This window comes from Lagopus leucura, unplaced genomic scaffold (genome assembly GCF_019238085.1).
Source record: "Lagopus leucura isolate 7727_CA_CO unplaced genomic scaffold, USGS_WTPT01 Super-Scaffold_100002, whole genome shotgun sequence".
In the NCBI taxonomy this organism is placed as follows: Eukaryota; Metazoa; Chordata; class Aves; order Galliformes; family Phasianidae; genus Lagopus; species Lagopus leucura.
Window position 1 is genome coordinate 67154315 of NW_024962263.1, and position 19553 is coordinate 67173867.

Sequence of the window (19553 nt, forward strand, 5' to 3'; positions counted from 1 at the left end):
AGGTAATGGATTTTAGATTTTGATCTGAGGGATCTAGAGCGTCTAGAGGTACAGATTCTCTAGCTCCCCTGTGCCCCTGTTCCAAATGGAATGAAGCATTTAAGTAAGTTGACAGTTTGACTTTTTCTGTGCACTGATCACTTTGTACCTGTATGTTCAGTGCGAGAAGTTATTTCTCGACCAAAAATTACTGGGTGGACTGAGCTCTGTTCTGCCCCATAGGGGCAGCGGGGCTGGTGGAGCTAAGCCCCATCTCTCGCCTCAGAGCAGCATTGGCTCTGCTGTGACCCTGAAGCAGCTCTGAGATGTCCCAAGGTCCAGCACCTCTCCCGGCACCACGCAGCCCCGGCGAGCGCTTGCCCCGCTGTGCCTCACGTTCCCGCTGGACCGAGGCCAAAAGCACAGCACTGCCCGAATATAAAGCGGGAGGTGACGGGGGAGAGCCACAAACTGACAGGAGAGGAGACGAGCCGAAAATGTGAGCTTTGCTCTGAGAGCTTCGCGTGGCTGTTCGTACAGTTATGACATTTAGTAAGTGCTTTTATTGAGCATAGTGAGAGCACAGCTGCAGAAAATGTGAGTGCTTCTGTGTTGTTTGTTGTTTTGGTTGTTTTTTTTTCAATTTTTTTCCCTATAGTCTTGGAACCACAAATTCTCGGAAGAAACCTGGAGAACGACCCAGATCAGGGTGGTTTCTCAGCCACCCATTCTTCTGCACAAGGAACTTCTTTTGGGGGTTTTGGTGATGACGGGGGCAGAGAGGAGAAGGAGAGCGGTGTGGGGGAAGATCCGGGCTGTTCGCTGTGAAGATATCAAGCAGTGGTGCGTGAGGCGGCTGCCCATCTTGGAGTGGGTGCCCGTCTACGATTGGAAGGAGAATCTCGTTCCCGATATGGTGTCTGGGATGATGCTGGCCATCCAGCAGGTGACTCAAGGTACAGTTAAACTTCTGAAATCTTGAAATCCAATCCTGCTGGATTTATCTGGTTTTATTTTATACCCTCTTCATGTTCATATTATCTTAAAATTTAGTTTAAGACAGCTTATATCCTTATCTATCAAAAGCAGATTTGATCTAAATAAAAATACAAGAAAAATTCTTAAATCTTATGCATATACAAATGCAGATGGAAATACATGGTGTTATTTGAATAGCTTTCTGTGAACCAAAACTTCCTCTATATCTGATCCTTTGACAATTTTTCAGAATTAATACAAGAAATAAGGAAGCATTAACTCTGTTCACACAGCAAAAGATTACATACAAGATTTTGTCAATTACGTGACCACATTTTTTTATTCCACATGAAAAATAAAATGTATCTACGTGGTAACTGCATTGTAATTTGTCTATATGTTGTCCGCATTTTAAGAAAATCTGCTCAGAAGTAATCATTGTGATTATACTATTACCTGTGAAAGCCCAGTGTACAGCAGTAAAAGATAACAGTGTTCTGTACTAAAAGGGCACTTCTGTCAGTGACATGAACCACGGAGAAAGTGTGTGCATACACAGCTTGCATATTTCTGCTTCTGTGTTGACTTAGTGCTGTATTACATTACCTGTCACTTCTCTTGTCAAGCAGCAATACAAAGAGAGGTGGAGCTAGACTCTATTTTGCTTCATAAACATAAAAAATTAAAATTAAAAAAAAAAGAGAAAGAAAACTCCTAGAAACAAAACTCTGCAGACTGACCTGCAGAAAACAAATGTCCCAGCTATCTGAGTCTCTAAAGTGGTTGTTACTGGGAAATAAATGCTTTGGTCTGTTTCCAATATGTCCATTGTAGTGTCACTTCTTTAGGCAATATTTTATATCAGATAATCCCAGCTGCTTGTCTGCCTCAGATAATTTTCAATCCCTTCCCTGATGTAAACTATACATATATATGTTATTTCTTAACAACTCCCCATACTGGCTATGCTTAACTATCATTTATGTTGTTAAATTATAAGCACTACTTTAATTGAATTATGCTGCAGCTGAAAACAACTGGCTTGTGTAAGTATTTGTGCTTCCAAGGTAATTAGTAACATCTGCACTGGCATGATTGAACTTTAAGAAACTTAATACTATAATGCTGTAAAGTACCAATTTCACTAGTATATGCCTTTACTATAATTGTAATTAAAACTTTTAAAACAGTATGTTGAAATTCATGAAAAATAGCAATTTTATAATGCCAGTAGTTTTCGATAGAACTTTCTTGTTTGAGTTTTGTACTAAAAGCAATTTAATGTGAGAGATACATTTGAGAAAATCTAAAGAAGATAAAGAATACTGCTTTTCTGTATTATTTTTATGAAAGCTAGAAATAATCTTACACTTTTTCAAAATGAGTGTATTGAAACTCTTTCCTCCAACTGACTTTTTTTCCTTTCTTTCTCCTCACTGCTTCCTCAGGTTTGAGAAGGATTTTAGGTAATGGAAAAGGAGAGCTAGATACCTAAATACTTTATCATGTTTGTGGTGTTAATTGAGCACAACTTACTTCTCTAGAACTTGCTGCATTAACTCTTTTACTAGTGCTGTAAGCCTTACAATTACCATCACACAATGTTTTCAGTGAGTGATGTATAGGGTAGTTCAGAATAGCTGTTCTTATGACTCTTTTTATTTTGGACAATATTTTATAGAGCTACTACCACTCATTTAGTGATTTTCATTATCAAAAATCTCGGTATCTAAATGTGAGTTATGTCTTCAACCCAGTAATTCATCGTCAAATCAGGTACTTGAAAATTAAATTACTTGAGCATATACTACATAATTTAGGATTAAATATATTCTATTGTGGCACACTGGAAACTAGTCCTTTGCTAGAAACTATGTCCTGTGGAGCAGAGTCTAGGAGCAGTGTATGAGAAAGGCATGCTACCTGAACATTCAGTTGTCTTTAGTTGTGCCGACCATCAGGAGGCACAAGGTGTTATGCATACTCTTTCTAATCAAATTCTCTATCAGATTAAAAATATAATCATTATCAAATGAACAATTACTGCAGAAAGTGGATCTTCTGAAGCTTCCTTTTTACTTCTACTGAAGTTTGATCAAAACATAACTAAAGAAGTCATGTTCAACCATGTGGTCAGAATATACTGATCAATAACATCCCATGTAACCAACAGATCCAATTCCTAAGTAGGGGAGGCAAGACAGAGGAAGGTAGAAAGATGAGAAGGAAAATAATGGAATTACCACAATGTGCTGCTTGGCATTTCTGAAGAATGAGGGCTCATACCAAGTCATGTCTGAATACAAGTAGTACTTCTCTGTGTGTTCCTGTAGTTGTTTTCTTCCCTGCTAAAAATGCCAAGTTAACCTTAATTAATGAGTCTCAGAATTCACTGACAAACTCTTCTACTTACCTACTGAAACAATACTTCTGCAGTCTCTATGCATGTCCTTTAATATTAGAGCCTTTTTGTGAATTCAACAGCAGAGAAAGAGGCATCCAAGTTAATTATGTTTCTATAAATTATATGGACAGTGAAAATAGACCCTATGAATAACAAAATTCCAATAATGGAAACTTTGAATACTCTAATTGCTGAAAAGATTTAGCTGAAGCTTGCATTGTCTCAGACTGCAAAGCCAGTGAAGCTCAAGTCTAAACCAACAAAAGAAACTAGGCTTCATTAGTTCAAGAGCACAAAACTATAACTTAATAACACACTTCTCAACACCTCATTTCTCAAACATAGAATCATTATTCTTACTCTGGCTGAAAAATTATTCTTACCTAAGGCTGAAAAATAATCTTAGAATCTATAATGAATATTTTCTTCCCATCTTGAAGTTTGCTGCTTACTTTCACAGATAGTTAAGAAAGCTGAGTTTTCATGTTTTGGTAATTACTACTTTGCGTTTCTGAAAAATCTATTTTTGATAGACTAGAGAAACAACTCTGTAAAATAACAAATAAATTCTCCATTTGCTTCTCAGACTAGCATTTCATTTCCCTTTTAAAACTCATTAATACTCCATCAAGATGAAGATGATTTTGAAGTAGGTAGAGTTTTGTTTCTGTTTTATTCATTGTTTCTCTCCCATACACACAAATGCAATTACAGTCTCCAAGTAGATTATTTAGAACTTCCTAATATGTTGTGTTTGTTTGTTTGTTTGTTTGTTTTCCAAAATGAAATTGTGTAAATATAATCAGTGTTCTTCACTGTAGTTGTCAGGAAGCTGTTCTTGCATTCCTTAGAAATCAGTGGAGATCTAGTTGTAAGAGATAGTGAAACTTGGGATGTTTGATCTTCTGGGACGTAGCAAACAATTGCCTTTACATTGCTTTGTATGTGTTTGGTTGAGTTCCTTCACCTATTAAACTGCCTTTATCTTGTCCTGCAAGTTCTCTTACTTTTGATTTTCTGATTCCTGTCCCTCAGAGAAGGGAGGAGGAGGCTAGGGATATTTAGCTGCTGTCCAGAGCCAGCCCACTCCAGATGTGATTCATATGAATTCAGGCATTGACTTTGTTAAAGTTAATTGATGCTACTGAGAAGATTATATTGATTAGATTAGAGAAGTGTTACGGGTGTAAGCACAGAAGATGTAGAATTCAGGTGATGTGTTTTCCCATTCATTATAATTGTGGTATTGTGGGTAATAAACTGTGTTTAAAAAAAGTTTAAGATAGGTCTTATTTTTTTTCTTGTATCTCATCCATTAACCTGACACGTTAACACCAGAATTTTGCTTGTGTTTTTTTTATGTAACCTGGATTTCATCTACTCGGAGGAAAAGCATATTTTGATCAAACAGTACCTGAATTTTTCCTAAGTTTTCTTGCATGATAATATTAAGATGCATTATGATGTAGTCTTTTCATGCAGCTGAGTCTCATAAGCCTGTCATCCTGCTTTCTGTTGCCTCCTGAACATGTATTGTAGCCCATACATATCAGTTCAGAATGCACCTGCTTAGCTCATTTTCACAGTCTGTGCTAACTTTCTATTGCACTAAACAATTTATCTTTAATTTCAAGGCCTTTTATGGGTGATCTTTCCTGGCATCATTTATTCATTACCAAGCTGTTAGTATATCTCTGATTAATCCATTTTCCAATCTTTCTTGGTCTTACCTTGTCAAATAAATACCTTTGTGGCTTCTTTCAGTATTTGAATTATGCAATTACATACCCATCTCAGTTTTTTGCCTTTGGATTGCTACTGTGTAATGTATCGTATTGTGTTTTGGATTGTTTCATATACTGTCTACACAGGCTGTCGTCTAGAAGCCATGTAAGTAATATTGCAACCCATCATTAAGCTTCTCTGACTGCCATGGTCTGCAAAAATGTTAATCTGAGTTTGTCAGAAAAAGATAGTGCATATTTACCCCCAGTCATGCAGCTGAGTTCATAGTTATAGTCTGTTTGAATATGTATATATGTATATGTAACTTATTTAGGAATGTCAGTTCTCTATATAATTAGGGGACACAGATATGTCTGAAGTCTTAAGCAGAGTACTGTGGTTAGGACATCATATAATGTCCTATAATGAAAATTAAGTCTTCTGATTAACAACTGAAGATGCCTTACTCTTTAAAGATTCTGTCAAATTTGGAATAATGATTTGATAGTAGCACGTGTAGTGTTGCATCCTAGTTACAAGACTGCAGTTTGGATGCAGTTGGACCAGATGCAAGCAATAAATGTGTATTTCCCTTTAATGGGAATAAAATAATATTTTTATGTGTAACAATAATGGATAGGAGAGCGACTGATCCTACGGCCTACACAATCTAAAGATAGATGCACTGATGCACACAGTTAGGGGTAGTTTATATAAACTGCTGGAAAATTATTAGCTTATTTGAAAAGAAAAAAAAGTATTAGGGAGATCTAAAGGTGAAAAGAAGGTGATGACTTGATACATTTTTATCTGAAATATATAATTCTGGTTGCTTGTGTTAATGGAAGGTAACTTCAAACTTCTGTGGGAAAAGGCTAGGAGGAGGATCAGAAAAATAAAGATTGTATGTGGGAGAAGATTTAAGTGGCTTATAAGTATCAGTTGAAAGCTGAAAATGTAGATGACTGTGTTTCTTATCAGATGGGTAAGTACAAGAGTTGAGAGACATTTAAATACAACTGCCGCACATAAATGACTATAAATTAACATGAGTATGTTTAGAATTTAAATCTAAAAACAGCCAATTGAAATATCATAAGATGATGCATGTCTTTATCACATAATTTCATTGTAGATGCAGTAAATTACACGTTTGCCAGTTATAAGAATCAGAACACAATGCATAAGGAGATTTCTTCACAAGTTTGGTACTTTGTGTTACCTGCTGCTCAAAAAAAAAAGAGGGAGTTCTTAAATTGAGATATGTGTATTGATAAATTAACGTAAGTGCTTTTCTAAAATAAATGAAAACAAACAAACAAAAAAAATCCCACAAACTCTCACTGTATTTCTGGTTTCATCTTTATCTTGCTAAGTTCTTGATATTTGGCCGCATTCATAAACACTGTGACATTAGTTTTAAATTAAAGTTGTACCCATCTGCGTATACTGGATATAGTCAAAAGTTATCCATCTGAAAGTATGTGGTTATAAAATTTGGACTTTAATTTTTATCAGACTTTTTAAATATATATATTCTATAGTCAGCTAGCACATCGATACACTCCATACAGAATTTGTATGTAGTGTTATACAGTAGCTGGCTTTCCTATGACCTATCATGAGAAAAAAATACTTTGGCTCAATTTGGTTTTAGTGGGCTGCGTTTTTCTGGGGAGTGAGGGGGTGTGAAGGGCCCTTGAGGCATGTTTCTTCTAAAAGTGAAATACATACATGGCATCTGATGAAATCAGTATTGTTATTCCTGCCAGCATTTTCATTCCTCAAGTCCAATAATTACTTACTGAGGATTGGCACGGTTTGTATTTTTTAATTAAAGTTAATTTAGTCTTGAGTTGGATTTATTGCTGAACAACTAATTCTTAAACACTGGCTGGAGACCTTGTTAAAAAAAAAAAAAAGATTATACTGCCTTCATGCATTCCAGAATTGTTGCCCAGTGTTTTCGAAGGCATGATGCCAACTTTTTTTTCAGCTTTCCATGGAGGAACCTCAGCTGTATCTGTTTGTTGTTGTTGTTTGTTTGTTTTGTGGTCTTATGTTTTTGTGGGGGTGTTTTTTTTGTGTTTTTCTTTTCCCCCCAGGTTCTGACTATAAATGTATAGATGTAAATACACTCTGAGCAGACAAACTGGAGCTAATCATTTTATTAAGGAGCAGATACGTCTTGCAAATGTACATCTGGCATACAAATAGCATGTGTAGATGAAATTGAATAAGTGTATTTGGCAACAGAACCAGAAAAGTTGCCTAGAAAATGCATTGGAGAATCCATGTAGTTCATAAGTGATTTGTGGAAGAAAATGTCCATTTGAGCTCTGTTATAGTTCTCCCATACAAAAAATAATGATGTAAGCTGATAATGAAATGTAATGTATTAGTCAGTAAATGAGGGACAGTGTTTCATGTTTATACAGCTTTCCAGCAGAGGATTAAGGAACTGATGTTGCTGTGCATGCAATATTTTCATTTCTAATGTCTTCAAATTACATGTGCTAATGTAGATCGTTCTGATAGAATGCTAGAAATGTAAATTCAGCTTCTGAATGACCTGTGAAACCTCTGGAGCCTACTATGAAAGGTAGACCTGTGTTAGTGTGGCCAGATGAGCTGTGAGTGTGGCCAGATGTGCCATGTTGGTAACTGAGAGGTGCCTGAGCACCATGGACAGAGACCAACAAAGCCAGGCAGTGTTGATCCATGGAGAAAGAGAGATTGCTCCACCTCTAATCTTCTGGATCAGAGAGCTCAAGAAAACTGTTACTGCCGAGATCCTTGACCAGCAGTTTTTCCAAGTAGGAGTCTTTTTCACAGATTTCCTAAAGTCTGGTTCATCTCTGTTAAGGTTTGTCTCTTCAGTCATGATTGGCCTTTCTTTCTCCATGCTGCTGATGCTTCTCAAAAGGCTACCTCTTAGTTTGGTTTTCCATTTGTACTTAGATGCAGAGCCATCTCCCTGTAATAATACTCTTTATAAATAAATAAAAAAATATTTTAAAATCATACTTTATTTTGGAGATAGCCACACTCTTCATGAATTATGGCTGACCAACGTGCAATAGTTTGTAGGATTCTCTGTACAGTAATTTATAAAGTCTCTGTGATGTTCAGATATTGTGTCAAATTCATCCTAAATAAGTCTAAACCTTTAATCTCTGCTTATCTGTCAAAGTTCTTTTTTTCTTTTTTCTCTTTTTCTCTCCCTATTTCTCTCCCCGTTTCTCCCTAGTCTGGAGTCATAAATTAAACCTTATGACGTAAATTTGTCTAATTTGCTGGTTTTCCAAGGGAATTGATAGGAGACTCATCAAGTGTGTGTTAATTCTACATTTCAGGGCACCTACAGGAAATATCTCTATCACATAATTCAGCTTTGCCAACATGTGGAGAAATAGTCTTTTTTTAAAGCATCAGAGACAGTTCAAGATTGCATATAGCATTTTGGGTGGAAAAGATGTCCTAGTGTTGTTTTGGCTTCCTTAAACTTGAAGTTAAGGCATCTTAATATAGTCACATTTAAGAAAAGTTTACAACTCCAAAGGTATTTGAATGTATATATGACAGAAAATCTATTAAATATTTAGCTTTTCACTTAAAAAGTACATGATGAAAATTTTGATGCTCCACAGATTGACTGTAGACTTGCTACTTTTCCTGCGCCTTGATTAGTTTGGTTTGCAGATCTAATTTCCAAAAGACATGGCATAGTTTTCCTTTCAACATGTGCATGTATCACAAGCCATTTTTTTCTATATGCAGATAATTTTTAACTCACTGCTCATATTATGATGATTGATAGCTTTTTTAATGGAAAATATTTTTGTTTGTTTTGAGTCTGGTTTTAGCAGCACAGTTAGCAGAAACTATCAAATTAACAAACATAGAGAACTTTCTCCTGTGGTGGGATATGGGCTTGTTTCTACTTGCATCAAGTTCGCTATTCTATGGTTAACTGTATTTGATGGTTACAAGTAGAGGTTCCACATCTCTTGCTTTCCAGTGTGGCAAATCATGACTGTTATTCTTCTGGTGCTAGCCAGACAGATGATTTTCAATGAAAAAGCACCACACAAATGTTATCTTATGATAAGAATTCAGTTAAAATAAAAAGATTCACAATATTAACGTACTGCATTTGAACTTATTGTTCATTCTTTGTGAGTTTGACTAGTCCTTGAGCATGTGGAATGCATTGTAGCAAGTTTTAATATGAAAATTAATGAAGTGATCTGAAATATATGACTGATTATATTTTGAAAATGTATTTGAAATTTTAGAACATTATATGTCTAATTAGAAAGCCTGAAGTCTTTACTAATTCTGTTTTATAATGTTTCCTCCATTCTTATACACAATTGATGTGCTTCAGTAACAAGAAATAAAGCCAACAAGCAGAGCCAAGATTGGAATCAAAGCTGCGATTTTAGCTCTGTCCTTATTGAAGTGACCTCACCTTGAAGAGAATGAGCCACCACTTCTAGAAAATTCGTATAAAAAGACTATCCAGGCAAAAAATAGTGGCGAGATTTATATTCAGATTATCTGCCTGCAGGAAAGCTGTATTTCCCAGTTAGCCTGTGAGCAAAGTAGAATTCCTTTATAGATTCTGGTATTTGCTAGGTGGGTAGCACCTTTCATAGAGTTTCACAGAACATGGCAGTGTTTGGGTGTTTGTGTCACACCTTTCAGCATTGTTCAGAGAGTTGAACTGAGATGCTGGCAATGTTTTTGTGTTTGTGATCAAGGACAGTATTGCTTCTTGTGCTCTACCTACAACTTGTACAGTTTATGATCAAATGCACTCAGGCTGCAATTGTCAAATGTTTCTGATTCTGATTTTATGTTTTAGGAAACATAAAAACAAAGTAAACACATCTAGGGGAAAGGAATTGACTTTTACAGCTAGATGGTGACAGTATTTTACTGTAGCTGAACTTTTGTTTGCCTTGTAAATACTGAGATGAAAAAACAATGTTCTCTGCTCTTAAGCCTGTAAGAAATGGAGATATTGAATAGTAAAAGAGAGTATGGTCCCAATTCCAGAAGTATTTTTGCTTAGCCTGTGGTATATTACTGTAACGTCCAGTTTTGTTTTGTACATCTTCACAGCTCACCTCCACTTGAATGATTTTCTTAGAGTGAAAACCTGTTAAAAATGAACCACATGGATTCATACTGAAAACAAGATCAAAAATTAACACAGTTTATTTGCAAAATTAAAAATTATATGAATGTAACGTGATTTCTGCAAAAAATATTTTAAATTATATCTTTCAAAATTGTTACAACTTCCTAATGAAGAGGGAATTTTTGTGCTTCACAGAATCACAGAATGGCCATGGTTGGAAGGGATCCTCAAGGATCATGAATCTCCAACCTCCCTGCCACATTCAATATTAAATCAGGCTGCTTAGGGCCCCATCCAATCTGGCCTTGAACACCTCCAAGGATGGGGCATCCACAACCTCTTTGGGCAGCCTGTTCCAGCACCTCACTACTCTCTCTGTAAAGAATTCCCCCCTGACATCCAACCTAAATCTGTCCTCCCTCAACTTAAAACCACTTCCTTTATAATCTCTGGTGGAAAACAAATGCTTAAGAAATGCAAGTCAGAGAACATATTAAAGAACTAGCAGAGGTGACTTCTCTAGGAATGATGCAACTGTTCCATAGTGTGTGTTTCAGGAATTTTTGAATTTGAAAATGAATTTTTTTACAGTTGACTCAACCAGCTTTTATTGATCTCTTCCCAATATGGCTGATAAATAGGCAACTGCTTCAGTATTCCATGGTGAATCTTGTAGATTTATATCTCACACGGAGATGTCATTTCACTTCACTTATGTTGTTATAATAAAAATATGGCTGAAGTTATACAGATTTTGCTTACTCTGTTCTTTCCTGGAGAGGAAAACGAATTAGTTTTTCATAAGTTTTTTTGCAAGAACAGAATATTTCTGTGAGTACTATGTAAGTAGTTACAAAGTTTTTGTTTGTTTTCATTTTTATTAGTAAAGTATTTGTAAAGGAAGAGGTATTCAGTGCTGAACAGGCCTTAAAAGTCTCTTTTTTCTTTTTTTCATCTTCTCTCATTTTTCCTATGCTCATTTTTGTTAGCACAGGATCATACTGTTCTCTTCTGTGCTGTCTTATTCTGCTTAGGCACACCCTTTTCTGTTGCTCTTGGATCAGAACTGTCTTTTACATCTCTTGCTCAAGTGAACACAAGCATAGAACTGTAATTTCAGAGATCTTCCTGGTTCATGGTACCAGTGTGTTAAAGAAGAGAAAAAAGCAAAACTGATGAGTAGGCGTGTTAACTGTAAGGCAGAAGAGAAGAAACTGTAAGGCTTGAAAGAAGGCATCCAAATTTTGTGTTTTATAGTATCTCCTCTTCTACCCTCCCCTCTCCTTTTCTCCTCATGATGTTTTACTGATGAACTGCTGGGCCTGCTTTACAGATAGCTGGACATGTCTGGGCTTTCAGCATTTTGTTGCTCCCCTCATCACTGTTCTTTGTCACAAATTCAAATTCAAATTCAAGAAGGGAGCTCTTGAATTAAAGTGTTCTACATTGCCACTGAAAGCCTTTAAGCAAAGATGGTCTTTGATGCCTTCATATTATTAAAATCTGTTTTAAAATACTATTAAAATACTTTCTACATTTCTGGACTCACAGCTTAATGTACAGAAAAAAAACTGTTATCAACTGAAGGAGTGAAAAAACCCAGTCACCTAAAGAGAATGAATTCACAATTTTATTTATTTATTTTTTTTTAAAGAAATTAAAAGAAAGCAAACTGAAGTGTCTCTATCCAAACCAAAATTATAGGTTTTGAACTGTATGCAAGAAATAACCATTTGAGTGCCTGGAGCTCTGGCAGAATCAAAACCTTGTTTGTTGGGGAATGGCACTGAATGGCACTGCCTCCTCCCATGAGAACTGTCTATTAAAGAAGTTTGAGACGGTTGATGGAGACAATCTGGAAACACAACAGCTGATGCCACAGATCATATACATGACCTATTAGTTTCCACTGGTGACCAAGACTGTAGATGGACAACCCTTCCTGATTCTTTCTGATCCTCACTGTAAATTAGTTGGCTTATAGTCTAGATTTTTGTAACTGAAAGTGCTTTTTCCCCCGCCTTTATTAAAACATAGACATTCAAAAACTTGAAAGCAGAATAATTTTATTTTATCTTAATTCATGGAGGTAACGCCATTTAATTTTCCATAGGATTGGCCTTTGCTGCTCTCTCTTCAGTCCATCCAGTTTTTGGTTTATATGGTTCATTCTTCCCTGCCATTATATATGCCATATTTGGAATGGGACATCATGTTGCAACAGGTAAGTGTCTTTCTGCTCTAAACATTTTCAGAAGTATGAAACTGGAAAAAAAAGAGTTATTAATGGAAGGAATATTCTCTAAAAACTAAACAGAAATTAAATGTTTTTGTGCTTCCTTTTACAAATTTCTTCCCCCAGTTTAAGTACTTTAAAAAGCCCATTAAGGATACACTTGGGGTAATTCTGTCACTGTAACTTTATATTACGCTTACACTTCTTTTGTAAATGTCGTTTACTAAGGGATTTTGGATTTGAATTCCTAAACTCTTTTTTTTCCCCCAATTTTTAAGATTTTATTATTATTCTGTAATTTTTAAGATTTTAAAATCTTAATCAATTAGAATCTGCTTCAAGATAAGATTTTAACAAAAAGTTCAGCAAAGAAGATATATGCAAACAGCAGCTAAAAAGGCTCTGTTCACAACTGCTATATAATTCTCCATATCCATCATTGAAATTCTTTTTCTACCAGCAATTTCTGTAAGATTAATGGTGTTCTGTGTACATATACAGACAACAAGAATGATGTTTGTTAGTGGAGTCTGTTATGTCAGTGTGAAGATCAGTCACTTGAATAACAAATCCCTTTTTCTTGGGCCAGAAATCATCTTTTTCTTGATTACTCTTGATGTAATTGATGATTGTCTGAAGGCAGTTTCTGCTGTGATATAATATCAAATGTAGAGTCCTACATAAACTGTTCTCAAGTTCAGTCTTATTAGATAAAAAATTTAAATATTAAATATTAAAAAATTTAATATTAAAATGTTATAAACCCAGGTAATATATGTCATGTCATAAAAAAAAAAAAAAAAAAGTTATCCTCCAAAAGTTCCTTCATACCTCAACATGACAGGAAAATTAACATTTCTGTCATAGGAAAGAATTTAGTACCTAAAAAATGGAAAAATTGACTAAATGAAGTAAGCAGGAAAGCCATGAAAAGTGGTAGGTGAAACATGTGTAGGAAGATTGGAAAGCCAAAAAGAGAAATTTGAAGTATGCCATGGAGAGGAAGATCAAGTGGATGACTGAAAATTCCCTAAGTGCATCAAAATTGGTAGGCTACGAAGGAAACTGGTGGGAACGGCTTTCTGAGGAAAGTGAAGCCAGTGCATTCTGTGACAAGGCCACAAGATTTTTGAGTTACCACTCCGATTTCATTTACCAAAAAGGCTCTGTAGAGAATCCTGGTACCTGCAAACCTGACCTTCACCCTTATTTTTAAGACTAGGGTAAAACTATAAGATCACTGAAAGTTACGTGTAATCAATGTCTATATGAAAGGTGTTAGTGTGACTTCTGTACAGGAAAATCCCATCTCACTAAAGTCATTGAATTCTATAGAAGTGCCAGTAAGCAAATGGCAAAAGGAAGTACTTTCAATATAAGATATCAAAATGGTCAAACAGTTACTGATAAGGTTGCACAGCAAAGGTTATTAAAAAAAGTGAAGTTGCCCTTGTGATAGAAGAAAGTTCTTTTATTAATGATTAGCTAGTTGTAGGATAAGAAGCATAAAACAGGACTCAGTGGTGATTTTTCAGGATGGTGGAGTCCCTTGTGGGTGCCCAAAGAATTGTGCTGGGAAGTTTGATAAATAGGGGTATACCAAAGATGAGGGTAGAACTGTACTTATCACATCTTGCTATAGTAGAAGTATGGATAGCTCAATGAAACTCATAAGGGATCACTTTAGAAGAAAGTATAGATTAAAAGATATACCACAGCAGATGCTAAACTTCTGGAACCTGCTCCCAGAGGACATTGCAGAGGCAGAAAGTACTATCAAGTTCAAACAGAGATTCAACACATTTGTGAATGCTAGTCCATAAAAAAAAATCTAAAATACTTGCTAACATCCCTGGTGCAACAGCTACAGGATGCTGAGGATTATGTAGGGAATGGTCTGCAGAAAGTGGCCAGGCTTGTGTGCGTTGCCTAAGTAATGCCTCTGACTGTCACAGCTGGAGGCAGAATGTCGAGCTAACTGGACCATTGGTCTGACATAGTAGGGCATTTGTTAGACTCTTAGAGCTTTCATGATATATTTGTCCTTTTAAATATTGAATTATGATCTTTCTTTATCTTTAATGAAATGTTTCATTAACCTTGCTTTGCCCTTCTGAGCAATTTTTTATTTCCTTGCCTGTCTCCATTTATTGGAGTGCAGATTATTTGTTGAGTTCTTGAATCAGCAAACTATATTGGACTAGGTCCTATGTATATAGCATGATTTAATTATCCTAGAAATTTGAATGGTGAACATTTGTGACTATTGGGAAAAAAACATTTCATCACACATATACCCAAAAACATTTATGTTAACTTCAAATCACTGTGAATTGTCATGTTGCAAACTCTTTTGTTAATGTGTCTACATGACTGTGCATTAATGTAGACACAAATGCATTCAATTTGAATGTATAAATGGTATCTTACATGAAAAAATTGCCATTAAAACTACTTCAGAAATTCTTAAGAGTGTCCAAAAGGATACTTCCACTCAAAATGGTCAAGTTTTTAAAAAGAGGCCATTAGTGATTTGTATGGGTATAGAATCATTGGTAGCTAATCTGTGGCTTTTTTCTTTAATAGGAACTTTTGCCTTAACTTCCTTAATATCTGCCAATGCAGTTGAACGTCTTGTTCCTTCCATTGGCAGTAATTTCACTGCAAATAATAATTCAGGAATCTTGGGCCTGTCAGAGTTTGAAATGCAGAGAATTGGAGTTGCAACAGCAGTTTCATTTCTTGGAGGAATCATTCAGGTAGGTAGTGAACACATACACTCTGTGTTGCTGATGCTCAGCATTTGTGACAGCTATGGCATTTGTAATATTTTTTTTCACTTCTCTTGGAAAAACTGACCCTGGGTCTGGTCTGATATTCATGAATGATGAAACGTGTAAGAATCTGGTGTAAGAATCTGTTGCTCCTTGGTTGAGATGTCGTAATAGTCTGTGTGCACGCTCATGAAATGTTGCAATATGAAGTAAAATCACATTCAGTCAGTTCTAATATAATGTTCAGTCACTGTTGGTGCTCCCTTTCCTTTACCTTCAGAAACAAAACATGAAAAAGCTCTCTGGTAAGTTGACATGTTCCTGAGTTTTTCTGTTGCTCTTGTCTTGAAGAGAAATACTATACAGTATTCAATAATTAAAAGCATTGAGGAAAGCATCTTTACATTCTCTTTAGAGTTCACACACCCACTGTTAAAGCATAATAAATTAGTAAAACAGATGTCTTCAAATAATTCTCCAAAGCTTATACAAATGATCAATGATCTTTTTAATTTTTTTCTCTTTTCCTATTCTGACCACAAACACTGAATTTCTTTATCCATTGCCAATTGCTCAGGTCTTCGAAGAGGGCTTCTACTTTTCCTTGTTAGTATTTAAATGGAAGAAATGTTTCAGCCCTTGACATTGCAACACTTTCTGGTACCCATCCTCTGAAAGAAACATGGATCCCTGTGCTTGGTGCTTTGGGTCCATCCACCATGTAAAGGATGAGCCAAAATGCCCAGAACTGGCATGTCCAGTGTCTTGGCACTTGGCAGGAACTGGGGCATGTACTTATGCTAGTTGGTAGGAGGTATCATGAAGTGTGTTCACTTCTGCTGTGCTGTTGCTGTTTCAATTCTTTTACTGCTTACTTAAATATGCAATATAAGGGAAAACCCAGAGGCAGCATAACAGTGTAGACCTAGTTCTGATCACATCACACAGGTTGCCAAGCAGATGTGGGGTCTCCTCCTTGGAGACCTTCAGAAGCCACCTGGCTTGGGCCTCCTGCTCTGCATGTCCCTGCTGGAGCTGGAGTGGGCCAGATGGCCAAGAGAGCCCTTCCAGCCTCAGCCATCCTGATGTTCTGGTGTTTTTGTGCTTGGCTTCTGTATGTGTCTGCTTGTGCCAGTGAGTGTATCACACCACTGCATTTTGTGCAGAACACTTGTAACAGAAAAAGGTCCTTTGAGCATACACACTTGGGAGTGCAATGCTCAGAGCCTGACAGTCTCTTACATCATCCCTTCTTGTGTGTTAGAGGCCAAAATGCCTACAGCAGGATGCTGGTGACTGCAATTGATCTAAGTTCAAAATCTAGTGCAGAAAATTGTTCTTAGCAAAATCCCATTAGGTGTGTAAATCCACTTCCATTTTCTCTTTCATTCTGAAAAGTACTGCCTTTGCATATGCCTTAAACTGTCCCAGGTGACTTATCTCAGCCTCTGCCCTGTTCAAGCTGGACTGCAACGAGAACTAGAAAATCCTCTGTATGGGTTTTCAGAATGTGTCTGGCAGGGAGCTGAGCCAAGTACATGGGCTTCTCTCCGAGGTCAGTAAGGCTACATTTATTACAGTCCTGCTAATAAAGTTGGTGCTTGTGCTGCCACTAATGCTTCATGCAAGCAAAATGATCAGAGCATCTGCCTGGGACACAGAGAAAAGATTACAATACTTATTTTCCATATCCCAGAGGATACTCATCAGTGAAATTTGGGTGGAAGTCCAGATCAAGATTGTGAATAAATTTTGCCATCATCTTAGGTCCGTTTTTTCCACCTCGATTCCAGTCTTCTGGCTAGCAGTTGCTGCAATTACCGGATAAAGAGACAGGGAAAATCTTGTTGTAATTGAGAGCTGTGACAGTGATCTGTTTCTTTTCATCAGACTAAATTAGAAGTTAATGGATAGCTTGGAATAAGATATGGCATTCTGAGATAAAAATATGATGTATTTTGGGGAAACAGATTTCCATTAAAGGCATCCTGAATTACAAAAATTCATCGAATTGTCAGGGCATTTGGGATGATACTTCTCTGGGAAAGGAGTAGACCTTAGTTTTGGTGTCTGCCCATAAACATGTTTCTTTATACCAAAACACAGTGTTCTAATCACAAAATCACACACACACACAAAAAAAAAAAAAAAAAAAAGGGATGAAGTGTCTCTCTCCTAAACAGCTGATTCCCTCTGAGAAAGAACAGGCAGAGACCTGAATCGATTTGGCTAGAAAAGGAGTTTGATACTGTTTTTCCAGTAGCCTGGCTAAGCACTTTAAGCACATTCCCTGTGGTTGACTTCATTTTCTTAGCCTAGGAACCAAATGATCTGAAGGAGGACCACCACGTCTTACTCTGAGTAGAGCTCAAAACAAAACAAAACCAAACAAAAACGAGCAAAAACCCAGCACCTTCCAGACCATGGAGTTTGAGGGTTTTAAGGTTTGTTCTCCAAAAGTGAGTTCATGCAACAGGTAACCATTATCAGACTCAATTACTTTGGACAGAAAGTTTGAGATTAGTCATTTCCAAAGAGCCTGTTACGTGATAAAAAGTTTTTACTGTCCATAAAGTTAAATTGACTACACAGTGAAAGTGGAATTCCAACTATAGTAAACTGAGTTCGTTGTCATGGAAAGTAAGTATTGAAAGTGGACAAGAACTAAAAGGACTTGAATTAATAAAGAGGGGTTTGGTTTTTTGCAATTACTCATTTCTCTCTGGCTAACTCTCTATCCTCTTCTTGTAGTTATCAGGTTCAAATTATGAAACAGTAAAGATAGCTACAAGAAAAAGTTCCTTTTGCCTGATCATTCTCCCAGTCCCACATTCAGTTTTAATACTTTTCTAGAATTTCTTTTTCTTTTGTTGTTGTTGTTTGTTTGTTTGTTTGTTTGTTTAGTAATCCTGTCTTCCACCACTTCTGTTGTTTACTTGTACTATAATTTTATAAAGTTTGTTGAAACAAGATGCATAACTGTTCAAACATCTCTGATCTTCTGTAAACAAGAATGTTGCCCCATCTTCTGAAGAAAAATCTGTAGCTCCTTTTCTGAATATCTGCAAAACTAGAAACCTCAGTGTATAAAGCTGATGCAACTCAAAATACTGGACTGACCATACATGTATTTGAAATCTGTGTATGTGTGAGGCCAGTGTGATATCAGGAAGCTTAGGATCTCCCAGAGGAGTGGAAAAGCTGTTGGATGAAGACACCAATGTTACAGTGGCTTGGGACAGAGTGGATCTCCACAGAATTATGCAGTGTTCAGCATAAGGCTCATATCTCTGTAGTTTCAGCACCTAATACATTTGGCAGCTATTGACATTACTGACTTTGGGAATCATACTACGGACAAGCTAGTATCGACTAGGTGGTCCATCAAATATCAGAGGAACAGGAGTCTTAGCATCAGCCTTACTGGAATGTTTGCTTTTCTCATGTATTTGACCAGGGTAGTAAGCAGTGTATGAAAACAGTTTCTTCAAGTCTGCTTTCATTACTAAGTTTAATGTTAGAGTCTGGTAAACCAGTGATGTGAATGAGATGGTGCAGGTGGTTCAGTGGTCCCATTGTAAGCTGCATTCATCCTTCAAAGGACTTTTGCTTTCAATCCTCATTTACCTTACAGTTTATTAAAAGGAGCCCATCTCACTGCTCTGTCACCTGGAAGCTGCACATTTTCACCCTTGCTAATGCACATACCCTTGCTCTCCAGGTAGCGATGTTCATGCTGCAGCTGGGCCACGCCACCTTCTTGTTAACAGAACCAGTGATCAGTGCAATGACCACAGGAGCTGCGACGCATGTTGTGACTTCACAAGTGAAGTACTTGCTGGGAATGAAAATGCCGTACATATCAGGACCGCTAGGATTTTTTCATGTGAGTCCAGTAAAAGAGATGGGTTATTTCATTAGCTTAACCTTTTCTTAAATCATGATACATTTTAAAAAAATTATATATATGTGAAGAATTTGTGAAGTATGTGTGAGAAAGAACTGATGTAATACCAAAATCTTCGTTTTACTGTTTCTTTTCGTAGAAACAGATTAGGAAAACTTGATGAAGAATTAGCAAGACTGGGTCTTATTTTGAAAAGATAAGGAAACTACATTTTCAGTATATGCGTATTACAGCATCAGTAATTCTCTTCATTATCTTTAGCAATGAGACATTCATCATCTACTAAAATATTTGTTAATTCTTCAAAAGCTTTTTCATAAATACTTCTTAATGTAAGCAGCCATCTGTTTTTTCTTTCTTTCTTTCTTTCTTTCTTTCTTTCTTTCTTTCTTTCTTTCTTT

General features: G+C 36.4%; 1 protein-coding gene across 1 annotated transcript in view; it reads left to right on the forward strand.

Annotated features, from left to right (window-relative positions):
* Window positions 1–745: 745 nt before the first annotated feature.
* The window catches only part of SLC26A7 (solute carrier family 26 member 7), a 57763-nt gene continuing 38955 nt past the window's right edge, over window positions 746–19553 (forward strand). Inside the window, exons 1-4 of the mRNA XM_042869686.1 lie at window positions 746–935; window positions 12349–12459; window positions 15058–15230; window positions 18967–19131. Coding sequence (XP_042725620.1) covers window positions 746–935; window positions 12349–12459; window positions 15058–15230; window positions 18967–19131 — 639 coding nt within the window. The remainder of the gene's footprint in view (window positions 936–12348; window positions 12460–15057; window positions 15231–18966; window positions 19132–19553) is intronic.